Source organism: Molossus molossus, unplaced genomic scaffold (genome assembly GCF_014108415.1).
Source record: "Molossus molossus isolate mMolMol1 unplaced genomic scaffold, mMolMol1.p scaffold_m16_p_2, whole genome shotgun sequence".
NCBI lineage: Eukaryota > Metazoa > Chordata > Mammalia > Chiroptera > Molossidae > Molossus > Molossus molossus.
Genome location: NW_023425355.1, coordinates 123,594,086 through 123,616,773, shown reverse-complemented (window position 1 = coordinate 123,616,773; position 22,688 = coordinate 123,594,086). Strand labels below are relative to the sequence as shown.

The following is a 22,688-nucleotide window of genomic DNA, read 5'->3' as shown; positions in this document are numbered from 1 at the left end:
GAAATGCATTACTGGTGATTGAGACAGCTTGTTTACTACTGAGTTTCATTAGTGAATGCCTCCCAATATTTAGCAGTAGTGTGTCTGCCCTGGCCGGTTTGGCTCAGTGGTTAAAGCGTCTGCCTGTGAACCAAAGGGTCGCAGGTTCAATTCCTGGTCAAGGTACATATCTAGGTTGCAGGTTCAATACCCAGTCCGGCTCAGGTCATGGGGAAGGCAACCAGTTGATGTGTCTCTCTCACATCCATATTTCTTTCTCTTTCTGTTCCTCCCTCCCTTCCACTCTATCTAAAAATCAATGGAGCCCAACCAGTGTGGCTCAGTAGATTGGGCATCGCCTCTTGGACTGAGAGGTCCTGGTTTGATTCCCAGTCACGATATATGCCTGGGTTGTAGGCTCAATCCCCAGTGGGGGGCATGTGGGAGGCGGCCAATCGATGTTTCTATCTCTCCCTTCCTCTCTTCTGAAAAAAAAATCAATAAAAAGATTTTTTTTGAAAAATCAATGAAAAAATATCCTTGGGTGAGGATTAACAACAACAACAAAATTTATAGAATTTATATACCTAAGACAAAATTGAAGAGGAGAATGGGAAATTTTTAAAAAAAATCATTGGATATACTCAATGCCAACTGATTTATAATGCATCCTAACTTTTATTTTATTTAAAAAACTTTTAATGTTTTTATTGGTATTAGAAAAAGGAAGGGAGAGGAAGAGAGAAACATCAATAGGTTGCCTCCTGCATGCCCACTACTAGGGATCAAGCCTGCAACCTGAGCATGTGCCCTGACTGGGAATAAAACCAGCAACCTTTTGGTGCAAAGGACCAAACTGAACCACATTGGCCAGGGCTGCATCCTGATTTTTAAAAATGAAAACTACAAAATTAACTGACAAACAGCCACTGGTGCCTGCATCTGGGATGGAGTTCTGGGCTATCAGCCCTGATGCTCTGACCCAGTGTACTATTTCTTATGCTCTTATTATGTCATCTATGCAGGAACATACTGCGTGCAAGTTTGGGATTCCTAAATTCTTTTGACAGTCCAGAATACAGAAGAATAATTTTCTAACCGATTAAGAAAGCAAGGGAGTCCTAGTTCTTGGCTCCATTTGGCTTACCCATATGGGAGTATACAACATAAAAAGGTGAAAGAAATCCTAACAGAATGCAGCAGCTGGTTAAAGGCTATTATATTGAAATTTTCATGAGTTTGTCAGTAGGCCAAAAAAGTACAAAATGGCAGAGAGGGAAAAAGGCAGTTGTAACAGGTTGAACATTGTTGGTGATTATTTTTTCAGTGGCAATGAAAACTGTAATCAAATAACCTGAAAGAGATGCTGGCAGAAATAAGAGAGCCCCAAGGGAGAGGGAATATGAAAACTGTAACAATGATGTATGCTATGGCCTAATAAAGTAGACAAACATGTAGTTTGAAGTATCAAAATCAAGGTTCTTAGCATCATATGAGAAGCCGGTGTCAGGATGCAAGCATAAACACTGTCTGATTTGCAATCTAGAGCAGAAGATGTTGTTAATGACTTACAGCCTCAAGGATGAGCGCACAACTCAACAACTAACTGGAACTGTGCTATTGGTGTAGAAATCTCTTGCTATTTAGATGATCAGTTTATTTCAGCATTGAAAAGAAAAAGAAAAAAGAAAAACAACTATGAAGCATTTAAAAAAAATATCCACAGAACACACCTGGCTCTGCAGCTGGAAATGTGTGGTAAAAACTCTTGAATGTAAGACAAGACAGACAAAATAAGAAAGACGAAAAATGGGGACTGGTTGAAATAATATCATTATAAACTTATCATTATTGTTATTTGAGGACCAACAGGGAATCTCATACATTTGCCGGTGTATGAAGTCCACTGATCCTTGTACATCAAAGTAATATATTATACATAGAATACCTTAGACAACAATAATGTGGAATAATAAACCACAATGCTATTAATCTGTTCAATGTATGTTTTCTGAACATGTGTTCTCCCTACATCACAGCTTAGCATTTTAGCGGTATATTTGAGAAATTAGATACTCCATGTTTTCAAGTAAATTATAATGGTAGAGATAATTAGTCTTCATAAAGTTTCAGAGATATCTTTGAGAAATTATATAATTCTTCATTCTAAGGAACTGATCATCACAGAGGCTTTTAAAGTCTCCAAACTCAGCTTTCTATTGATTTTTCCTGACTATTGTTTTATGTCTCTTAACATTATACTAGGCAGCATAATAGTCCTTAATTATACACCAAGATTTGAGCTCTTTAAATAGGTACTTGGAGAACTTGGAGTGAGTTGAGAGGGCATCATATCCAAAGCTAATTAAACAGTTGAAAAATAGAATTCTTATTTTTTTTAAACTGCATATTTGTATTGCATTAATAATTGAAATAAAGAATTTAAAAAACAAATATAGACTTCTTGAAAAAAAAGCTGAGATCTTAGGTTTTTAAATTTGGACAAGACCATGAAATGAGACACACTCATTGAGTTTTAGAGCTAAAAAGGACCTTAGATACCACCTCGTCAAACTCCTTTATTTTATAAACAAGAAACCAAGATTTGTATGGCTCAAGTGACTTACACAAGGTCACACAATCAACTAGTAACAAAGCCAGGACTAGAACTCTAGTTTTCTTCTCCCCAGATCTGTGCCCTAACCAATACTGTGATTTTCAAGTTGGTGAAGACACTAGACAGACAGGAGGACAAATAGAGAGTAGCCGTCCCACCGAGGAATAGCAAGAGATTAGTTTCCAGGTGGTTTTACAGCTTTTCTGGAGTTTTTCTCCTTTTTATTGTTTGTTCCGAATTCATTTTCTCTCCCTTACTGATCTTTTTAAAAAAAATTTATTACTATTTTTTAATTGATTTTAGAGAGAGAGAGAAAAAGGGAGAGGAAGAGAGATAAAAACATCGATGAGAGAGAACATCGATTGGCCACCACCTGCATGCCCCCCACGGGGGATCAGGCCCACAACCTGGGCACGTGCCCTGACCGGGAATCGAACCAGGGACCTCTTGGTGCATGGGTCGACACTCAACCACTGAGCCACACCAGCCGGGCTCCCTTACTGATCTTTTGTAGTAGGTATAACATCAGAGAGGAGAAGATAAATGTTTAAGGATTTAAAGAAAGGACAGTGGGACTGTGGGGGAGGGGGCAACTTTAAGAATCTCCAAGAGACCTTTAATGAGCCCCAAACAAGTAATAATTTGGAGAATAATGCCTTAAAGATGTCTTGGATTCTCAGTCAGTACTAAAACCTTGGCCACAAGTCTTTATTTCAGCTCATAAAGATTGGCTATAGTGAGAGCTTTATAAATGGGTTGAAGAAGTAGCAGTTCTCAAATCTGCATCAGAAATGAAAGTCTGTCATAACAAAGACATTGATGTAGAAGATGCCTGGGGAGAGTTTGAATAAAATAGTTTGAATAAACTATATAGCGGATATAAAGCAATACAGTGCATGTCAATATCAAGATATTGCTTAATAAAACTGGTGATTTAAAATAGGCATTTAAAATATGTAGAGTGACTATATCATTAATTATATATAATGAAAATGAAATAAAATTTAAAAAGAAGAAAATTAGAAAGCAGGACCAAAGCATATTAAAGGAGAATTTTTAAAGCTCCAAGATACCTTGTCTGGAAAAATGTAATAAGACAAACCTTTTCTAAAGGATGTGTCTTTCCTTGAAGAGCCAAAAAGAGCCCCCTCACCCCCCATTCTTCTGAGTTAACAAAATTCAGGCATGAAATTAAATTTCTTGAGAATTGTAATAATGAAGATCTAGGAGCACTGTTATTGCTTTAGAACTGAATTAGGAAGAATTGATGGGCAGTGGAAGAATAAAAACAGATTTGATAAAAGATGGCAGGCCAAAAAAATGAAAATAAACATTTAATATTTTTAGTCGGACTCGTGGCGGAGGCAAATTCAAAGACTTTAGTTGGTATTGAAGCCTATTTCATGAATCCGATTAATTTTAATTGCTGCTGAGGTAGCCGATTCCAAGTTAAATGTAAGTTGGACTTGTGCAATTGATGAGACGCTGTTAACATATCATAAACTCAACATGCTCACCCCCTTCCCTCTTCCAGGTTGATCCAATGTATCCTAATTTGTATTTCATGCTGAAGGTGATTCTAAGCACCTGTATTCCTTTGACGGACACAAATGGCACCAGAAAACAGTATCATTCTGTTGTTGTTATGTGAAAAATGCTGAGTGCTATATTTCGAGAATAAACACCTCAGCTCCACAAATCCAAGACTGCTGCTGAGTGCCATTTGGGTTCATGAAGTATTTATCCACCTAAAACAGTTTGTGTACATACAGCTGCAGAAATCTTCCATCTTTGCCTGAAGAAGAAATGCAGGAAAACCCCTCAGCAGATCAAGTTGTTCTTGTAACTATTCCCTTCTACTGTCAATAACATTATCAGCAGCTTTTCGTTCCACTGTGAAAAATCCACACCACCTCCGATCACAAAACACAACACACAGGCTGCCTGAAATGGATTTTTCCTAAAGGCGGCTCCCTAGTGCATCAGCAAATTTTCAGCGGTAATTTAAGCACGAGTTGTTGATTAGCCAAGCTTCCTTGGGGAAGAAAGAATGAGGTATTGTAGGCCAGGGTAATGTCACATTTTAAAAATCAATTCATTTGTGAATATCCAGATTAGCTACAATAAATGCTCCTTATAGAATGTGACACTTCCAACTTACTTGATATAGTAGGGCACTTTGTTTGGCGAGATGGCTCTCTCCCAGGGACCCTGGACAGAAGCTGAAAAAGAAGAAAGAAAAAAAGGCAAGGAGGTCAAGTTCATGGCAAACAGGAAAGACAACATTAATCTCCAGAATTACAATTTTACACTGATATTGGTTTGTTTGCTCAGTTGCCCATGAAGACAGGATGGATTAACCGGCTGTTCTGAAGTTTCTGTTCTAATCTAAGTGAAATTGAAGTCATTCAGGCAAAAGATAAATGCAAAGAGGGGAAAAAAATGTTCCACTGCCATACTATAGACCAGATAAGGAAGTGAATGAGTAAAACTGACGGGTTTTCACATATGTGTCTCCATTGGGCGCTTGTCTTATAATACTTCCTGTTGCTGCTTCTCGATATCTTTTACTTTTTGATTGACTGGGTTTTATTAGTTTAGCAGCTGAAATATCCCTCTGTGATATATTTACATTCCAAGTTATTGAAGCTAAAGTACTACACTTATCACTCTGATGTGTTTGTTTTTCTCTTTATTTGGCTTTTACCGATTTCATTTACTGATTATCTGTTTAATTGGAGCCTCAAAATGTCAGCTGACCAGCATGATCTTATTACAAAAGATAACGAAAAGTGAGAGAATGGCATCTGATACCAGAATGTAATAAAACCCTTGTGATGAGTGATGAACCCTATAGGTAAAATTAAATTTCATGTACAGGGAATTCACTTTATAATGACTTTATTGTGTATTAGAGAAATCAATCATCTTTTAACTGTTTTAAATGTTTAAGTTGTAGGTTTTTTTTTTTTTGTTTCCCAAAGGTGAACTCTAAAAATACCTTTTATATACTGTTTAATTTATGTTTTTTCCCCTTTCTTTAAGACAAAATAATCATGTTAGGAGATACTATCACACTTCTTCAACAATAAAATCTTCCTCCTGAATAGACTTTTAAAAAACTGAAGTTTCAGAGACACAGAATATCATCAGGAATATAAATATAAGAAGCATTCTATTAACATCTAGCAATTTTATGTGTATATCCATTTCTTTTCCCTGAATTTCCATCCTGCTTATAATCTGAAGCACAGCTGATGTTGACCATTATTTCCTTCTATGAAAAGCTACCTTCTAAATTAGTCTCATAGTAAATCCACTCCACAGTGTACTGAGATGTAACAAAATGTCAAAGCCAATTTATCCTTCACTACACTGTATAATATGAAAGAACAGCTTCTGATAAACTTTAACTTCGCCTACTGCCAGACAATTTAAGGGTAATGAAACTACAGATTCTTTATTTTATATTGAGTAATAGAAGGATCGAATCATCCACCCTTCAACCAGACACACTGCTTTGTACCTTGGTGAAATGTCATTAAAAAGATACAGAACGTAGATTTGTATTTAGCTGCTAATTATTCCTTTTCATTTCGGCAGACAGATTTTTAATATGGGGAAAAAGACATTTATCTGCTGTTTTGAAGTAGTCCCTTGCCTTCAATCTCTCTCTCTCTCTGTTCCTTTGCTATTCCTCTCCTCTCTGTCTTTCTCATTCTCTGCCCCTCTCTCCTCTTGTCTGTTTTTCTTCTCTAGGTCTCAGCTCTCTTGCCCAGATTACTTCACACAGTAAATAAGACCAGATTTGAGAATTTAGGCTGGACTCTTTGATATACCTGGGCAGAGTCTGATATTACGGAAACCTACAAACCCAAACCCTCTCTAGTAAGAAACATGGTGGAGAGGCAGAATCACTCTCCAGGCTGCTCAGCACCCCCTCTTCTTAAAACCATAGCATTGTAATGGTGATGGATATTAACTATACTTATTGTGGTGATCATTTTGCAATATATACAAATATAAAATCATGATGCTTGTCATCTGAAACTAATATAATGTTGTATGTCAGATATACCTCAATTGAATAAACAACCTCCAAAAATCACAGCATCATGAAAAGAAGAGAACTCCAGAGAGCCCTTATGCCAGCCCTTACTGGAAGTATTACCAAGTCTATGCATGCCTAATATGAGAAGAGAATGCCTATTCTTTTCTTAAAGGTCCCCATGGGCTGGGTCCCACAATTTCTTTCATCATCCCTTTCCAGTTCTTTATTATTCTAATGGTTTGGACTGACTTTCTGATTCAGAGGATGCTGGGTATGTCATCTGGTAGTAGAAGAGTCAGTTCTATGTTCCTACATTCTTCCTAGGAATCTCTCAAAGTATGCTGGAGAGGTCTACTGGCTGCCTGGCCTGGCTCAGAGGCTTTCTGCCTGAAAGAAACAACCTCCAAGCAGAAAATCTAGCAAGAGACTGAGGAATAGCAGTGGTGCACAGCTGAGCTAATGGCTAGACCTGCATCCATAGTTGACTTTGCATTATTAAACATTAAAAGCACCTGGCTGGTGTGGCTCAGTGGTTAAGCACCCACCCATGCACCAAGAGGTCACCGGTTTGATTCCCCGTCAGGGCACATGCCCAGGTTGTGGGCCTGATCCCCAGTGGGGGGCATGCAGCAGGCAGCCAATCGATGTTCTTTCTCATCGATGTTTCTATCTCTCTCTCCCTCTCCCTTCTTCTCTCTCTAAAATCAACAAAGAAAAAAAAATTAAAAGCAAAAAAAACCCACCACCCAAACAATAAAAACAACACTAGAGCAGTAATCAGAATATGCTTGAACTAAATAGTTGAAAAGATTTAAAAAGATATTCCAAAAATTATAAGTTCCAGATCAATATGAAATTTTAAATGTTTACAAATGGAGTTCTTAATTGTTAAAATTTTGCAATGTATATAAATTATACATAATTTTTTTATGTTTTAAAAAGCCTTTTGTCCAACACCGTGAAGGTGAGGGTGGGGGATGGAAGCGAGGAGGATGGTGTCAATGGGGGGAAAAGGAGGGACATCTGTAACAGAAATAAAATAAAATAAAATAAAATAAAAGTCTTTTGGGTTTTTTTATTAATTAATTTTTTTTGTTACACATGCTTCTCCTTTTTCCCCCAATGACACCTTCTTCCCAATCCCGAACACCACCCCCACTTCCCGGCATTGTTGTCTATGTCCTTTGTTTATGCATATATGCATATAAGTTTTTTCGTTTCTCTCTCTCTCCCCCCACTCCCCTCCTCTGAGGTTAAAGCCTTTCGTCTTTATGTGTAGCTACCAAATAGATCCAATGGTGAGATTCAGTGAATTCTTTGTGTTCACAGATGTTTTATTGCCATTTGACTCTCAGTGTATAAATGTACCAAAGTAACTGCTTTGCAGTCATCATTTGAAACCCTAAAAGTTTATACTAAGATAAAGTCCTTGATGCAAAATAAATACATAAATAAATAACAACGGCCTTTCCTCAGTCCTCCCCAGTCTCATCCACACCACAGACACATGCGGGAAATGACTTGATTTAGAAATACACAATCGGACGTTGGTTCTATGCAATTGGATTCAGTGCCTCTTCTCAAGAGATTGTTAAAGAGTTGTCAGGCAATTTTGCTTGGGACTGCCAGATAATTCTGGTCTTGCATATGTTCAAAGTTGATCAAATATATGGTAACTCTCGTAAGTATGTCCCAGAATTATCATTTCATTTCTTGCGGGAGAACCAAGGCCAACAACAGCTGTTTCTTATCTCAGTGTACCAGCGGAAGCTCGTCATCGTTCACAAAACTAGCCTACGTAGTAGACACACACATCTTTTTTTCCCCTGATGTGTCCATTTTTAGTAGCCCATCAGAAGCAGATTTATTGGCAAATAGTTTTATATGAGACTGTGCTGTCCTTTCGTATTTTCTTATAGAGATGGTTCTGTAACCACTACATGTAATTCCAATGCAGCTTTGTGATTCAGATTCTCGAGTGTAAAAATCATTCATTATCATAGGGCACCAGCACCATGGGGGGATTGTCTACTGAATTTAAATAGCAAACTACACATGAGTTTATTTATTCCAAAACCAACCTCTGCATTTCCTTCATGCAGTTTGTTATTAACAGCAAGAAAGGGTAGCAATTCTACCTTAAAATGCTTTTCTTCCCTTGAGTTGACAGGATTCAATATTGTGCCCAAGGTGGTTTTGAAAATCACAAACAGGCCACTCTTTGTTTAGAAGACGTTCTTATTTCAACCATTTTTAATGCACGATGAACAGAATGTGCCAAGTGATGCACCCCAGTGTTAAGCCATATTTTAATCGACACAGGGGCCTCACCAGAAAATTAAAAAGAATGCTAATGTTATTCAAACTGTGCCAAAAGAGCACTCTATGGAATTCAGACCCACATCCAGGCATTCATCTTTTTACTGTTCTTATATATGGTGGATTTGGAGTTTGGTAACATAGCTGGGTCAAAAAAACAGTAGAACAGATTATGAAAATAGATAATAGAGCATTTACTGGAGACAAAATAGAAACCTCATCAATGGGGTTAAGAAAAAGATGTTAGGGTCCGGCTGGTGTGGCTCAGTGGTTGAGCCACATGAACCATGGACCAAGAGGTCACCCATGCACCAAGAGGTCACCAGTTCGATTCCCGGTCAGGGCACATGCCCAGGTTGTGGGCCTGATCCCCAGTAAGGGGCATGCAGGAGGCAGCCAATCAATGTTCTCTCTCATCGATGTTCCTATCTATCTTTCCCTCTCTCTTCCTCTCTCTCTAAAACCAGTAAAGGAAAAAAAAAGAAAAAGGTGTTAGTAAGGGTTGACTAGCCAGTGGCACCTGCCTCCTCAGAAATGCCCACATTCTAGTAATGGTTTTATGGACACATTCTATCAAGGAGAGCTACTCTAGAGCAATGATCCACTATCTCCTCCATTCCGCTCCACACCTAGATATCTCTTTAGACATTTTTTCTTAATCGTTCTACTCCCTCCAAGAAATTTTAATACTATAGATAATAATATATATCTGGTGATATATTTTATGTATCTGTGCTTTACATAAAAAGTGTAAGATTATTTTTTGTCTCCCAGGAACCAATTTTCACCTCCTTGGGGGTAACATCACTCCCATTGAGAATGCTTGATCTAGAAAAGGTATTGGGGAAGGAGATAGGAAAACCCTTATGTACTTGAAACATGATCTCAAGTGGCTTATATGATACTCCTCATGACCTGTGAGGTAGGCATTACTATTTTCATTTTGCAGATGATGAGACAGTTAAGATCCTAAATCAGTGTTAGATCCTAACTTTTGTTTATGACTCCAGCTGAAGTCAGGTGATTCAGGAAATGGAGAAAACAAACATGTTATATATCTACTAGGTGCCTTGCACTGTATGCTCCTGAATGTAACCCCTCAAACAGCCTATGAGGTAATGCGATTCCATTTTTACACATGAAGACACTGAGGCTCAGAAATGGTCAGTAAACTAGCTCAGGTCATAAGTAGCTAGCAAAGAGTAGATCCAGGATTGCAACCAGGTCTGACTAGTCTTTATTTTATCATGTGTGGTATGCAACAGGTAGTCTGTAAATATCTGCCAGACAACTGAGTAAATAAAGACATCTTATAAGAGATTAACTGTAATGTCATTTAGTCCAAGTTCTCTATACTATATCTGATATAAAAATTTATCCTTGTCTGGCCTGTATGGCTCAATGGTTGAGCATAGACCCATGCACCAAGAGGTCGCCAGTTCGATTCCTCATCAAGGCACATGCCCATGTTGTAGGCCAAATCCCCAGTAGGGGGCATGCAGGAGGAGGCCAATCGATGTTCTTTCTCATTGATGTTTCTATCTCTCTCTCTCTCTCTATCCCTTCCTCTCTCTAAAAAACAAGTCTAACAGAGAAAGACAAGTATCATATGATCTCAATTATTTGTGGGATATAATGAACATAACAGTCTGAGGAATGAGGTAGTCCCAGAGACGTGGAAGTGAGGTACAGACTGACAACCCCCAGAAGAGGGGGTGGTGGGGGAGAGATAAACCACAGAACTTATATGAATGTATGCATGAACAATGGACATGGACAACAAAGCTGGGGATGGGGTGAGGAGGGTGGGGGAGGGGGGAATCAGTGGGGGGGGGAGAAACATCTGTAACAAAAATAAATAAATTAATTAAATTTAAAAAATCAATAAAGAAAAAAAATTTATCCTCTATACCATTTCTACCAAATCCACCAAATTATTCTCTAGAAGCTGGTTGAACAGCTTTATTGTCACCAGATATTGGAGGGGTTCTTATGAATTTCTTATAGCTTTAGTGATTAACAACAGATTCCTTGTATTCTGGTAAAAAAAATCTGCCTACTGTCCGGCTGGTGTGGCTCAGTTGGTTGAGCGTTGTCCCATGGACTGAGAAGTTCTGGTTTGATTCCTGGTCAGGGCATATGCTTGGGTTGTGGCTCAATCCCCAGTAGGGGGCGTGCAGGAGGCAGCAGATAAATGTTTTTCTCTCTCCTCTCCCTTCCTCTCTTTCTAAAATCAACGAAAACATTTAAAAAATCTGCCTCTCTATGTTCTGTAATCTCCATCACTGGTCCTGTTCTAGATATCTAAATTAAATCATTTGATCACTTCAGAGAAACTATTTCCAAAGAACTAAGGTGAGACTGATTTTCATCTGAAAGACTAAAACAGAGCCTCAGTTCCTAAAGTAACAAAACAATACCTAACATCACTTTACTCATTATGCAGTACATTTTTTTTTTTTCATCCTCACCGGAGGACATTCTTCCATTTTTTGTTCAGGTACAGTGGGAGGGAGAGAGAGGAACAGAGAGAGAGAGAGAAACATCGATGTGAAAGGAACACATCGAGTGGTTGCCACCCGCACAACCAACCAGGGCCGGGGACAAACTGCAACCGAGGTACATGCCCTTAGCGGCAACCGAACCTGGGTCTCTCAGGACCGCAGGCTGACACTCTAACCGCTGAGCCAAACCGGCCAGGGCATGCAGCACATTTTTATAGAGCATCTATTATGCACTAGGCACTGTGCAAAATGCTGGCACTAATGCAGTAAATACAACAGACTTAGTTCCTGCTACTTTGCACTTAATTTTTGTCTCCGGGGATATTTTCCAATGAGCATATCTAATATTCCAGCATTCAAATTCATCACCTGGTATCTACTGAATATACATTATGTGTATGTTCTTGTGCTAGGTGTTTGCAGGCAGGGGTGGAGTAGCATGTGCTGTGGTGCAATGGACAAAGAAGTTCCATGCCTTCACGGACATTATTATTTAATGAGATCAGGTTTTAGATGAACATATACTATAATGGGAGTGTACCAGTCAGAGCTCTGGCAGGAAACAGATGCCACATCCAAATTGGGTAAATTGAAGAGTTTAGTAAAAGGGCTGGTCACAAAGGTTTGTGCAGGGTAGGGGGAATCACAGGGGATAATATTTTTTTTCTCTCTATTGATTTTAGAGAGCAAGAGGAAGGGAGAAGGAGAGAGAAATAGAAATATTGATGAGAGAGGACATCGACTGGCCGCCTCCTGCATGCCCCCCATGGGGGATTGGGCCCACAACCTGGGCATGTGCCCTGAGCAGGAATCGAACCGGCAACCTCTTGGTGCATGGGTCGATGCTCAACCACTGAGCCGTGCACAAGGGATAATATTAATAACAACAGGGAGCCATTACAACCCCTAGGTCTGAGGAGCAAGGATAGAAAACCATTACCAGAAGAGGGGGACGGGGAGGGGCAAGGAGAGAAAAAGAGGAGAGAGTGAGTGACACTCCCCTATCCTCCAAACAGACAAATACGCATGTGCGCTGGTGAACAGGGTCACGTGACAAGATCTTTGGTCAAGGGAAACAGGCCAAGAGGGAGGCTAGGGAATAGTATTCTGACCTATTCTCCATCTTCCTACCCATCTCCTACCATGGCTCCCCATTGGCTGAGCCCAATCTGAAGCTAGAGATCTGGGGATCCCATTCATGCAGGTCACACAGGTCAACCTCTCAAGACCCAGTGCAGGGCAGGGAAGCATGGAGAGTACATCTGGAGGGGCCAGGTACATTAATGTTGGCTGGCTCAATTGAGAGGCAGCTTTTGCCCTTTTCCCATTCTTTTTCCTGCCTGGAACGTGGATGTGATGATAGCTGGAGCTGTAGAAACCAGGACAATGGTAGCTATCTTGGTTGCAATCCCTCAGAAGCAGACATGGAGACAATGATGCGAGTACTAGTAGTTTTTTTTTTTTTTTTTTAATCCTCACCCGAGGACATTTTTGCATTTATCTTCAGATAGAACAGGAGGGAGAGAGGGAGGAAGAGAGAGAGAGAAACATCGATGTGAGAGAGACACATCGATTGGTTGCCACCCACACGACCCCAACTGGGGCCGGGGACAAACTGCAGCCGAGGTACGTGCCCTTAGCGGGAACCAAACCCGGGTCTCTCTGGACCTCAGGCCGATGCTCTAACCACTGAGCAAAACTGGCCAGGGTGAGTACAAGTAGTTTGAGCAGTAATTCAAGGAAATATTGGTAGAGGAGCTGGAAGTAAGACAGGGAAGGGGGAAAATTGATAAAAGATGAATTACTGCTTTGGGCACCTGGCACTCAGTGCAGGTGAGAGCTTCAGTATAGTATACACTTCAGAGTTATCTGTCACCCCTTCCCAGGGGTGAGGGAACTGGAGTATTTATTTACTATTGCCCAAGGGGTACTCCTGGAGCATGGAAGGGGGCTTCATTAACTCCCTGGCACTTCCAGCCTGCCCTTTGTCCCAGTGGGCAGGCTCCAATGGCCAGGGAAAGCCTTAAAGGCAGAGTTGCAGGTATGTGTAGTTGGAAACCTGTGTTTGGTGTGCCTGGGCATGGTGAATGCCACAAGAGATATGGGCATGGCCTGGACAAACTATGCTACAGAAACCATACACTAACAATGACTGAGAATGAAGATTTGATTTGCAAAATCTGGGTTCCTGCTGAATATGTAGTTACCATTTCAGCTTATTTCTGGAATTTTATGTGAGAAATTTATAAACATCTACTTTGAGTAAGCCCTTGTTGAGTTTTCTTTCTTTTTTTTTTTATTCCTTACCTGAGGATATCTTTCTACTTATTATCAGATAGAGTGGGAGGGAGGGAGAGAGAGCGAGACAGAGAGAAACATCGATGTGATAGATAGAGCCACATCGACTGGTTGCCGCCCACACAACCCAACCAGGGCCAGGGACAAACTGCAACTGAGGTACGTGCCCTTGACCGGAATTAGACCCATGACTCATTGGTCTGCTGGCCGACGCTCTAACCCCTGAGTAAACCCGGCCAGGGCCATTGTTGAGTTTTCTGTTACATGCAGCCAAACCTTCTTCTGATTGAACTACTCCCACTCACCCAAACCATCTATGGCTGGTTCCATCATTCTTGGCTCACATTTTAAATGACTGAATAGTATTCCATTTATGGATGTACCACAATTTCTTGAAGAAATCAGTTGTTTCCCGTTTTTCACTGTTATAAGTAAGGCTGCAATGGACATCTTTTGTAGATAAATCTCTGCATGCATTTTTGTGAATTTTCTTAAGCAAAATGCCCAGAAGTATAATTATTTGATGAAAGGCTGGAAACATTATAAAGACATTTTATACAATTACACTCCTGCCAGCAGGAGTCTTTCTTTATTGATCCAGGTGGAAAGAGAAAAATCCATTTTCTACAGGTTAATGGCATTTAGTTGGTATAATTCTCAAGATACGTTTAATATACTGCTTGATACAATAGATTATTTGAGAGTATGCTTCTCATACCCTCATTTCCCATGACAGATTATAAACTTTTCTTTTTTTTTTGTCCTCACCTGAGGACATTCTTGCATTTATCTTCAGATAGAGCCGGAGGGAGAGAGGGAGGAAGAGAGAGAGAGAGAAAAAATATCGATGTGAGAGACACATCTAGTGGCTGCCACCCACACGACCCCATCTGGGGCTGGGGACAAACTGCAACTGAGGTTTGTGCCTTTAGCGGGAACTGAACCTGGGTGTCTCTGGTCCATGGGCCGATGCTCTAACCGCTGAGCCAAACTGACCAGGTCCAGATTGTAAACTTTTTGAGTTCAGAAAGGCACTCAGTACATTGGCTTCCTATTTCAAAGCCCAACCCAGTGATTTGAGAGTTATCTGGAACCAGTGGAAAGAGTCCAGAACACAGATTCAGAAGAACTGGATTGGAGTCGACTTCACCAGTACTGCATGAACGTAAGCAAGTCTTGTCTTCTCTGTGAGCCCCTTTTTTTCTTATATACAAAATGGGAATAATGATATCTTCCTTTCCAAAATATCGTCAGGATAAAATGAAAAAGTAGATATGAAAACTGCTTTGCAATATGTTAATTACCATACAAAGAATGTCTGTAATCACATATCTATGGGGTGTTGTCTGAATGGTGGTAACCCTAGAATCAACCTCTCTGTTTCACCTAAGCAGCATTTGTCTTCAACCACTGAATTGCTCCTAACTGCTATAAATGTGCCACATATAGTATAAAGTGTGGCAGAGAGAAATGCCTTTGAACATCTAACTGCCTGGGCTTACAGTACTTCTTTAAATATCTCTGTGTGCCTACACCAATGGTATCTGCCGAACAGATACTTCATTCTTAGGAAGACCATCTATCCACTATCTGTCAACATAAATGATGAACAGATTAGTTCATATTTATACAATGGAAACTAGAGGGCCACAGACTGTTTTATCATAAGAGGATTATGATGAAAAGATAAAAAGATTGTTCTTGTGATACTATATACAATGGATTAGAGGTAGGAGAGTGAAGTTCGACAATTATCTAGTGAAAGTGAGAAATCACAGATTACTTTAAATTTCTAAGGCTTAGTTAATAGACAACTGGGAATTTCATTGGCAGAAAAATATAAGCTGGAAGGTAAACTTCAGATATGATACTTAACACACACACACACACACACACACACACATATATTTTAATCCTCACCTGAGGATATTTTTTCATTTTATCTTCAGGTACAGTGGGAAGGAGGGAGAGAAAGCGAAACATTGACATGAGAGGGACACATTGATTGGTTGCCTTCACACAACCCCAACCAGGGCCCGGGACCAACCACAAATGAGGTATGTGCCCCTGACTGGAATCGAACCCACGACTCATTGGTCTGTGGGCTGATGCTCTAACCACTAATCAAAACCGGCCAGGGCCAGAGAAGTTATATATTTATATATTTGGAAGGAAGGTCTTTTCACTGAAACTCAAGAGAAAGGGCAAGACCTTAAGTACTAGGTGATAGCTGAAGCTATGAAAATAGATGGACTCTTGCTCTTTCTGCCACCGTGGAGCCAGTGGAGGCTGCTGGGAATAGGACTTCTAAGAGGAAAAATACATGTGGAAGGCTGTGGTCCAAGGTCATTTTTTCTGGCTATAAGCAGGGTCTCTGGAACCAGAGGAAGCAACACTGCTCTTCTTAAAATTGAAGGTGCTTATGCTCAAGATGCAACTGAATTCTGTCTAGGCAAGAGATGTACGTATGTGTACAAAGCAAAGAACAGCACAGTGACTCCTGGTGGCAACACGAACAAAACCAGAGTAATCTGGGGAAAAGATGTTTGTGCTCATGCAAACAGTAGCATAGTTTGAGCCAAACTGAGAAGCAACCTCCCTGCTCAGGCCATTGGACACAGAAGCCGTGGAATGCGGCACCCCTTGAAGATTTAAACTTATTGAAGAGTAAATAAATAAAATAGATTTGTTATCTTGTAAGAAAAAAAAAGAACATGAGGACTGTTCAAGGAAATAAGACTGTTAAAAGAGAGCTGTACCCTGGGGAATGCCTTAAAAATGTGGTGGCAATAGAAAAGCCATAAAAAAAAAAAAAAAAAAAAAAAAAAGCCAGAAACAGAATAAATAGGGTAAAACACAAGGACAGCCAGATGGTGAGGTATGAATGCCAATGGGTTCCAAAGTGCCAAAGCTATAGAAAAAAAAGGTGCATTTGGCCACAAGATCCTTGGAGATCTCAACACGGCAATTTCACAAGAGTGGCGAAGACCATGTCCAGCCCGTATGGCTCAGTGGTTGGGAGTCGACTCATGCACCAAAAGGTCGCTGGTTCGATTCCCAGTCAGGGCACATGCCCAGGTTGTGGGCCCAATCCCCAGTGGGGGGCATGCAGGAGGTAGCCAATCGATGTTCTCTCTCATCGATGTTTCTCTCTCTCTCCCTCTCTTTTCCTCTCTCTCTAAAACAATCAAGAAAAAACAAAACAAAACAAAAAAAGAGTGGCGAAGGCCACACCAGACCACAGAGGTTGAAGGAGTTGAAGGAGTTGAAGGAGAGGGTAGACGGAGGGAAAGTAGTAGGATTAAGTCCTAACCAAGCATTTGAGAAATGCATAGAAGGAGAAGAATGTAACTGGAGGAGGGGAACATCTGAGGGTAGGCCTTCCCTCTTTGCTGTTCTGTAAACCAATCCATTCCATTTATTTATGAAATGTGCTTATGGTCTTCTTTATAACATTCAATTACATGAAAAAGCTTACCCTCACTTCTTCTTTTACTTCCTAAAGTCATAATTAAGATTATAAGACAGTGTTGAAGTTTTCATGTCATTATTCATGCTGAATATATTACATATATATGTATATATCATATTTCTCCACTGTCATTGCTTTTTTAAAAAATAAGATTTTTTTTTCAATGGGGAAAAAGAAGAAACATCTTTAATAAAAAAAATAAATTAATAAAAATAATTTAAATAAATAAATAAAAATAAAAATGTGATTTTTAAAACATTTATTTATTTTTGTTACAGATATTTCTCCTTTTTCCACCACTGATTCCCCCCTCCCTCTCCCTCCCCACCCTGTCCCCACTTTTGTTGCCCATGTCCGTTGTTCATACACACATGCATATAAGTTCTGTGGTTTATAATAAAAATAATTTAAATAAATAACAATAAAAATGTGATTTTTTTTTATTGATTTCAGAGAGAGAGAGGAAGGAGGGGAGAGAGAAACATCAATGTGAGAAGGAAACATACATTGATAGCCTCCTGCACATCTCCTACTGGGAATCAGGCCCACATCCTGGGCATGTGCCCTGACTGGGAATCGATCCAGTAACCTTTTGGTGCATGGGACGATGCTCAACCAACTGAGCCACTCTGGCCAGGGCTGCAGTTGCTTTCTCTATTATTTCTATTTCCTTTTGATGTGATGCATATAGTTCCTGTAGCAAGATTACATTTTCTGCCATTTAACCGAAAGACCAAGTTAAATTGAACACTTTTCAAAACATTCAATTAAAATAAGAATAGGCTTTATATGTCTATACTATATATCAAAAGTAAAGATTCAATGAAAACTTTAAGATCACTTACTAAACTTTCAAAGATGGGAAGATTTTTCCATAAAGATTTCAACAGCAGAGACAGATGGGCTACACTCCAGAGGGGAAGGTCACAAGAGTGATGAATGAGACCTCTAATGTCTGCCATAGCTGTGAAAATCTTTATGGCTAACTAAAATTCCTCACGAATAACAACCTGTAAATATTATATGAGCTGTCAGACAGATAACACTAAGCTCTGAGACCATCACACATGGCGTACAGAATACAGATGCTCCTCCACTTAATATGGGGTTACATCCTGATAAACCCATTGGAAGTTTAAAATATCCAAAATCAAAACTGCATTTAATACACCTAACCTACCTAAAGCTTAACCTGGCCCACCTTAAATGTGCTCAGAACATTTCCATGAGCCTGTAGTTGGGCAATTATCTTGAGTTTCATCTCCAGAGTAATTGCCTTCCTCTTCTCACCAGAAGCAGGAGACACAGATGGGTGTTTTGTAGGTATAGTGGGATGCAAAAACGCAAAACAGAATATCCAAAAAATGCTGGAAACACAGTGCACTGCAGAGTATTGATTGTTTACTCTTGTGATCCCGTGCCACTGCCCAGCATCACTAAAGAGTATCATGCCAGCCTGGGAAAAGATCATAACTCAAAATTCGAAGTATAGGTTCTACTGAATGTATATTACATTTGCACCGTCGTAAAGTCGAAAACGCACGAGTTGAACCATTGTAAATTAGGGACCGTCTGTACCACACCATTGGATTTGTCAGTGGACTGCCAAATCATTTAGAGTATCAGGCTTACATTTGATCAGGGAAGTCAAGACTTCACACTAAACTACTTGGCAAGGTGACAGAGCTGCAGAGATAAACACTATACCTAATATTCACAGCTGCTGGCTGCACAGTCCCGCAAAGTGTAACAAACAATATTTGGTGGCCTTACTCCTGGAAGAAATGCTCCTTCAAATGGACTTATGCAAAATTCTAAGAACCTTATTGTGTCTATTAGGACATTGGGAAAGAAATCAAGCCTCATAAGGACAGATGTGGGAGAATAGGTGGCTATATAAATAGAGCTGTGATTGAATTAATGGCGTGGATTTTCTGAATAATTTCAAACAGAACTGGCTGACTATTACCATTGAACTTTCCTCCAGGTAAAAGTGGCTACAATCTTGAGGCCATTTGGGTTAAGTCGGGTGACTAACAAGTCAGTGCAATATCGCCAGGTGCCTTTAATGTATCTCCAGATGTGCTTTTAAAAGACGGCAGGTAGTCAACACCATTTGCTGAATGCTCTCTGTGTGAACGGTATTGTATTAGGCACCAGGGAAATGTCAAGGAATGTAAAATGTGAAACCTGAGACAGTAGGGAGCCACTCAGATATTAAAAACCAAATGACTATAGATGGGATGCACCTCCATTTAGAAAGCCAAGGTAAGAGTCAGAAACAGCCAAGAATTTGACAACAATGAAAGGAATAAGAAGAGGGGAGAGATGACATTTTAATTCCAATTCTTTACTCCATTGTGAAAGAATTAAACATCTCTATCTTAGGCATAGTCTCATGGCGGGCAGAGTATGCTTCCCAGCCCTTGGCCTTGGCTTGACCATGTGACTTTCTTTGGCCAATGGAACTTTAGCAGACATGATATGAACAGAGGCTTGTCCTCTTGTGCTCTGATGATCTGCCCTGAGCACATGTCCCTGGTGGTGTCTGATTCTTCAGCCTGGCCCTCAAAACCCAACACATTTAGAGACAGTCCCAAATCAATTTGCAGCCTGGAACCAAGTCCAGCCAACCTGTAGCGTGAAGCAGAGGTTCCCATACAAAATTTATCTAGATTGCCTAAACTCTAGTTGACCTTTAGACCCATAAACATGAAGACAGAAGTTTTTTTTATTTTATTTATTACAATTTTTTCCTTTACTTATTTTAGAGAGAGAGGAAGGAAGAGAGAGAAAGAGATAGAAACATCGATGAGAGAGATAATCGATTGGCTGCTTCCTGCATACCCCCCACTGGGGATTGGGCTTACAACCTGGGCATTAGCCCTGACTGGGAATCGAACCAGTGACCTCTTGGTGCATGGGTTGACGCTCAACCACTGAGCCACACCAGCCGGGCCAGAAGCTTTTTAATATAAAAGAAAGGGAGGGGAAGATAGAGATAGTGGCAACTCTCTAGAAGTCATTAAACTTGTTCAATCTCAGTTTTCTCTCCTGTGAAATGGAGACAATAATAATCATTATTTTATAGGGTTGTTGTGAGAGACACATGGATTGGTTGCCTCTCACATGACCCTGACTGGGGCCAGGGACTGAACCGGAAACCCAGGTACGGGCCCTTGACCAGGAATCAAACCCATGACCCTTTGTTCTGCAGGTCGACGCTCTAACCGCTGAGCCAAACTGGCCAGGGCTATTTTCTGATTCTTTTTTTTTTTCTAATCCTCACCAGAGGACATTTCTGCATTTATCTTCAGATAGAGAGGGAGGGAGGGGGGGAAGGGAGAGAGAGAAACATCGATGTGAGAGAGACACATCGAGTGGTTGCCACCCACACGACCCCAACCAGGGTCGGGGACAAACTGCAACCAAGGTACATGCCCTTAGCGGGAACCGAACCTGGGACTCTCTGGTCCACAGGCCGATGCTCTAACAGCTGAGCCAAATAGGCCAGGGCCATTTTCTGATTCTTCAAAAAAACTTTATGCAGTTCTCAGAGAAGTAAAATGTGAAAGGAGACAGATCTTCCTTTGGCATTCTGATACTGCTGTTACATGTGAGTCAACTGTGGTTTATCCTTTTATATTAGTATTACTTAGAAATTCCAAATAAATACCTAAGGATTTTTAGAAAGAAATAAATCAAGACATTTTCATTTAAATTTCTAAATAAGGTTCTGATTTTTAAACTAAATCTCACATTACCAAATGTACTATTTCATTGTTTGTATTTAAATTAGTGTGATCAGGCCCAGCCAGTGTGGCTGAGCATTGACTCATGCACCAAGAGGTCGACGGTTCGATTCCCAGTCAGGGCACATGCCCAGGTTGTGGACCCAATCCCCAGTGGGGGGCATGCAGGAGGCAGCCAATCGATGCTCTCGCTCATGGACATTTCTATCTCCCTCTCCCTTCCTCTCTCTATAAAATCAATAAAGAAAAAATAAATAAATAAATAAATAAGTATGATTGGTTCATGTTACAGGAATTATCTGATCTGTCCTGTTTAAGACATAAGCCTTGCTGTTCTTTGTTTTGCCCTAAGATAGCAAGCTTTCTGGTGAGCTTTTGTATTGGGCTCCAGGAATAACTGAAGATTTTGTTCAATACTTTCCCTCTTCCCCTGACACCTCTAATAGATGTATCTGCTCCAGACCTCCTGGGCCAACTCTTCTGAATCAGTCTCTTTCCCTTGATAGCTGGCCTAGGTCAAGTTCTACAATGTGAACTCTCACTTTTTACCTTCTGAGAATAAATTCCTTCTATCCTTAACTCACACCAAAAATGAGCTCATTCCATTCCATTCTTCTAATTTTCCCCCCAGACATTTCCTGCTCAGATTTTCTCTTTCCAAGTCAAATTGCCCCCATGTTATTCTCTCTCTTGTCTGCCTATTTCTAGCTCATTAAAACATTAGCACTCTGTAAAACCTATATTTATATTCATTATGCATACATAAAAAATCCCTTTTCTGGACAAAAGGGCTATAAGGAGGCGACATGTAAAATTGGAAAGGGGATATTCATCATGTAAGAATGACTAAGTAGAAGGGAGAACCTGATTTTCATCACCAAATACATCTTGTGACTCTTGCTAAGTGAAATCAAGGGCCAAGCAATCAGAAGCAGTCTTCACTAGGTTCCTATCAGATGAAATACCCCCTACCTTGGATTTACATGTAGCCTCAGGGACAATATGCATTAATACTAGTCTGTATAAAATATCTCATTTCTTTCACTGCAGAATTAATTACTCCTTCCACTGTACTCCCATGACACTCACTATTTACCACAACTATAGAAGGTCATGATGTTTTTATACATCTACCTCTTTTGGTTTGAATTTAAGTATCCCAAGGCCAGGGTTCTGTCTTTCTCACCTTCTTATTCTTTTTTTAAAATTATGTTTTATTTATTTTTTTTAAGAGAGAGGAAGGGAGAGAGAGAAAACAAACAAACAAACATAAATGTGAGAGAGAAACATTGATAGGATGCCTCATGTTTGCCCCCTACTGGGGATCGAGCCTGCAACCTGGGCATGTGCCCTGACCGGGAATCGAACCAGGACTTCTCAGTCCATGGGACGATAATCAATCAATTGAGCCACACTGGCCAGGCTCACCTTATTCTAAGGGCCTGTGTTGGTCAATGAATGAATACTAATAGGCACAGTACATCATATGTCACTTGTTAGTTCAGAACTCTCCTAACTCTTCCCTTCTTACTGAGAATAAATTCCAAAGGCTTTTAACCATAGTCAACAAGATCCTACCTAGCCTGGTTCTTGGTTGCTCAGTGACCTATCATTCACCATCTTGCTTCCTTGACTTCAGTCACACCAGCCTTCTTGTTGTTCCTCAAACCCTCTAAGCCATGCTCCCATCTCAGGG

General features: G+C 40.1%; 1 protein-coding gene and 1 pseudogene across 2 annotated transcripts in view; one reads left to right on the top strand and one right to left on the bottom strand.

Annotated features, from left to right (window-relative positions):
* DMD (dystrophin) overlaps positions 1 to 22,688 on the bottom strand; it is a 2,326,146-nt gene that overhangs the window by 226,115 nt on the left and 2,077,343 nt on the right. For both annotated transcript variants that reach the window (XM_036270045.1, XM_036270042.1), the window contains one exon: positions 4,758 to 4,818. In XM_036270045.1, coding sequence (XP_036125938.1) covers positions 4,758 to 4,818 — 61 coding nt within the window. The remainder of the gene's footprint in view (positions 1 to 4,757; positions 4,819 to 22,688) is intronic.
* LOC118636013 lies at positions 12,720 to 16,423 on the top strand (annotated as a pseudogene).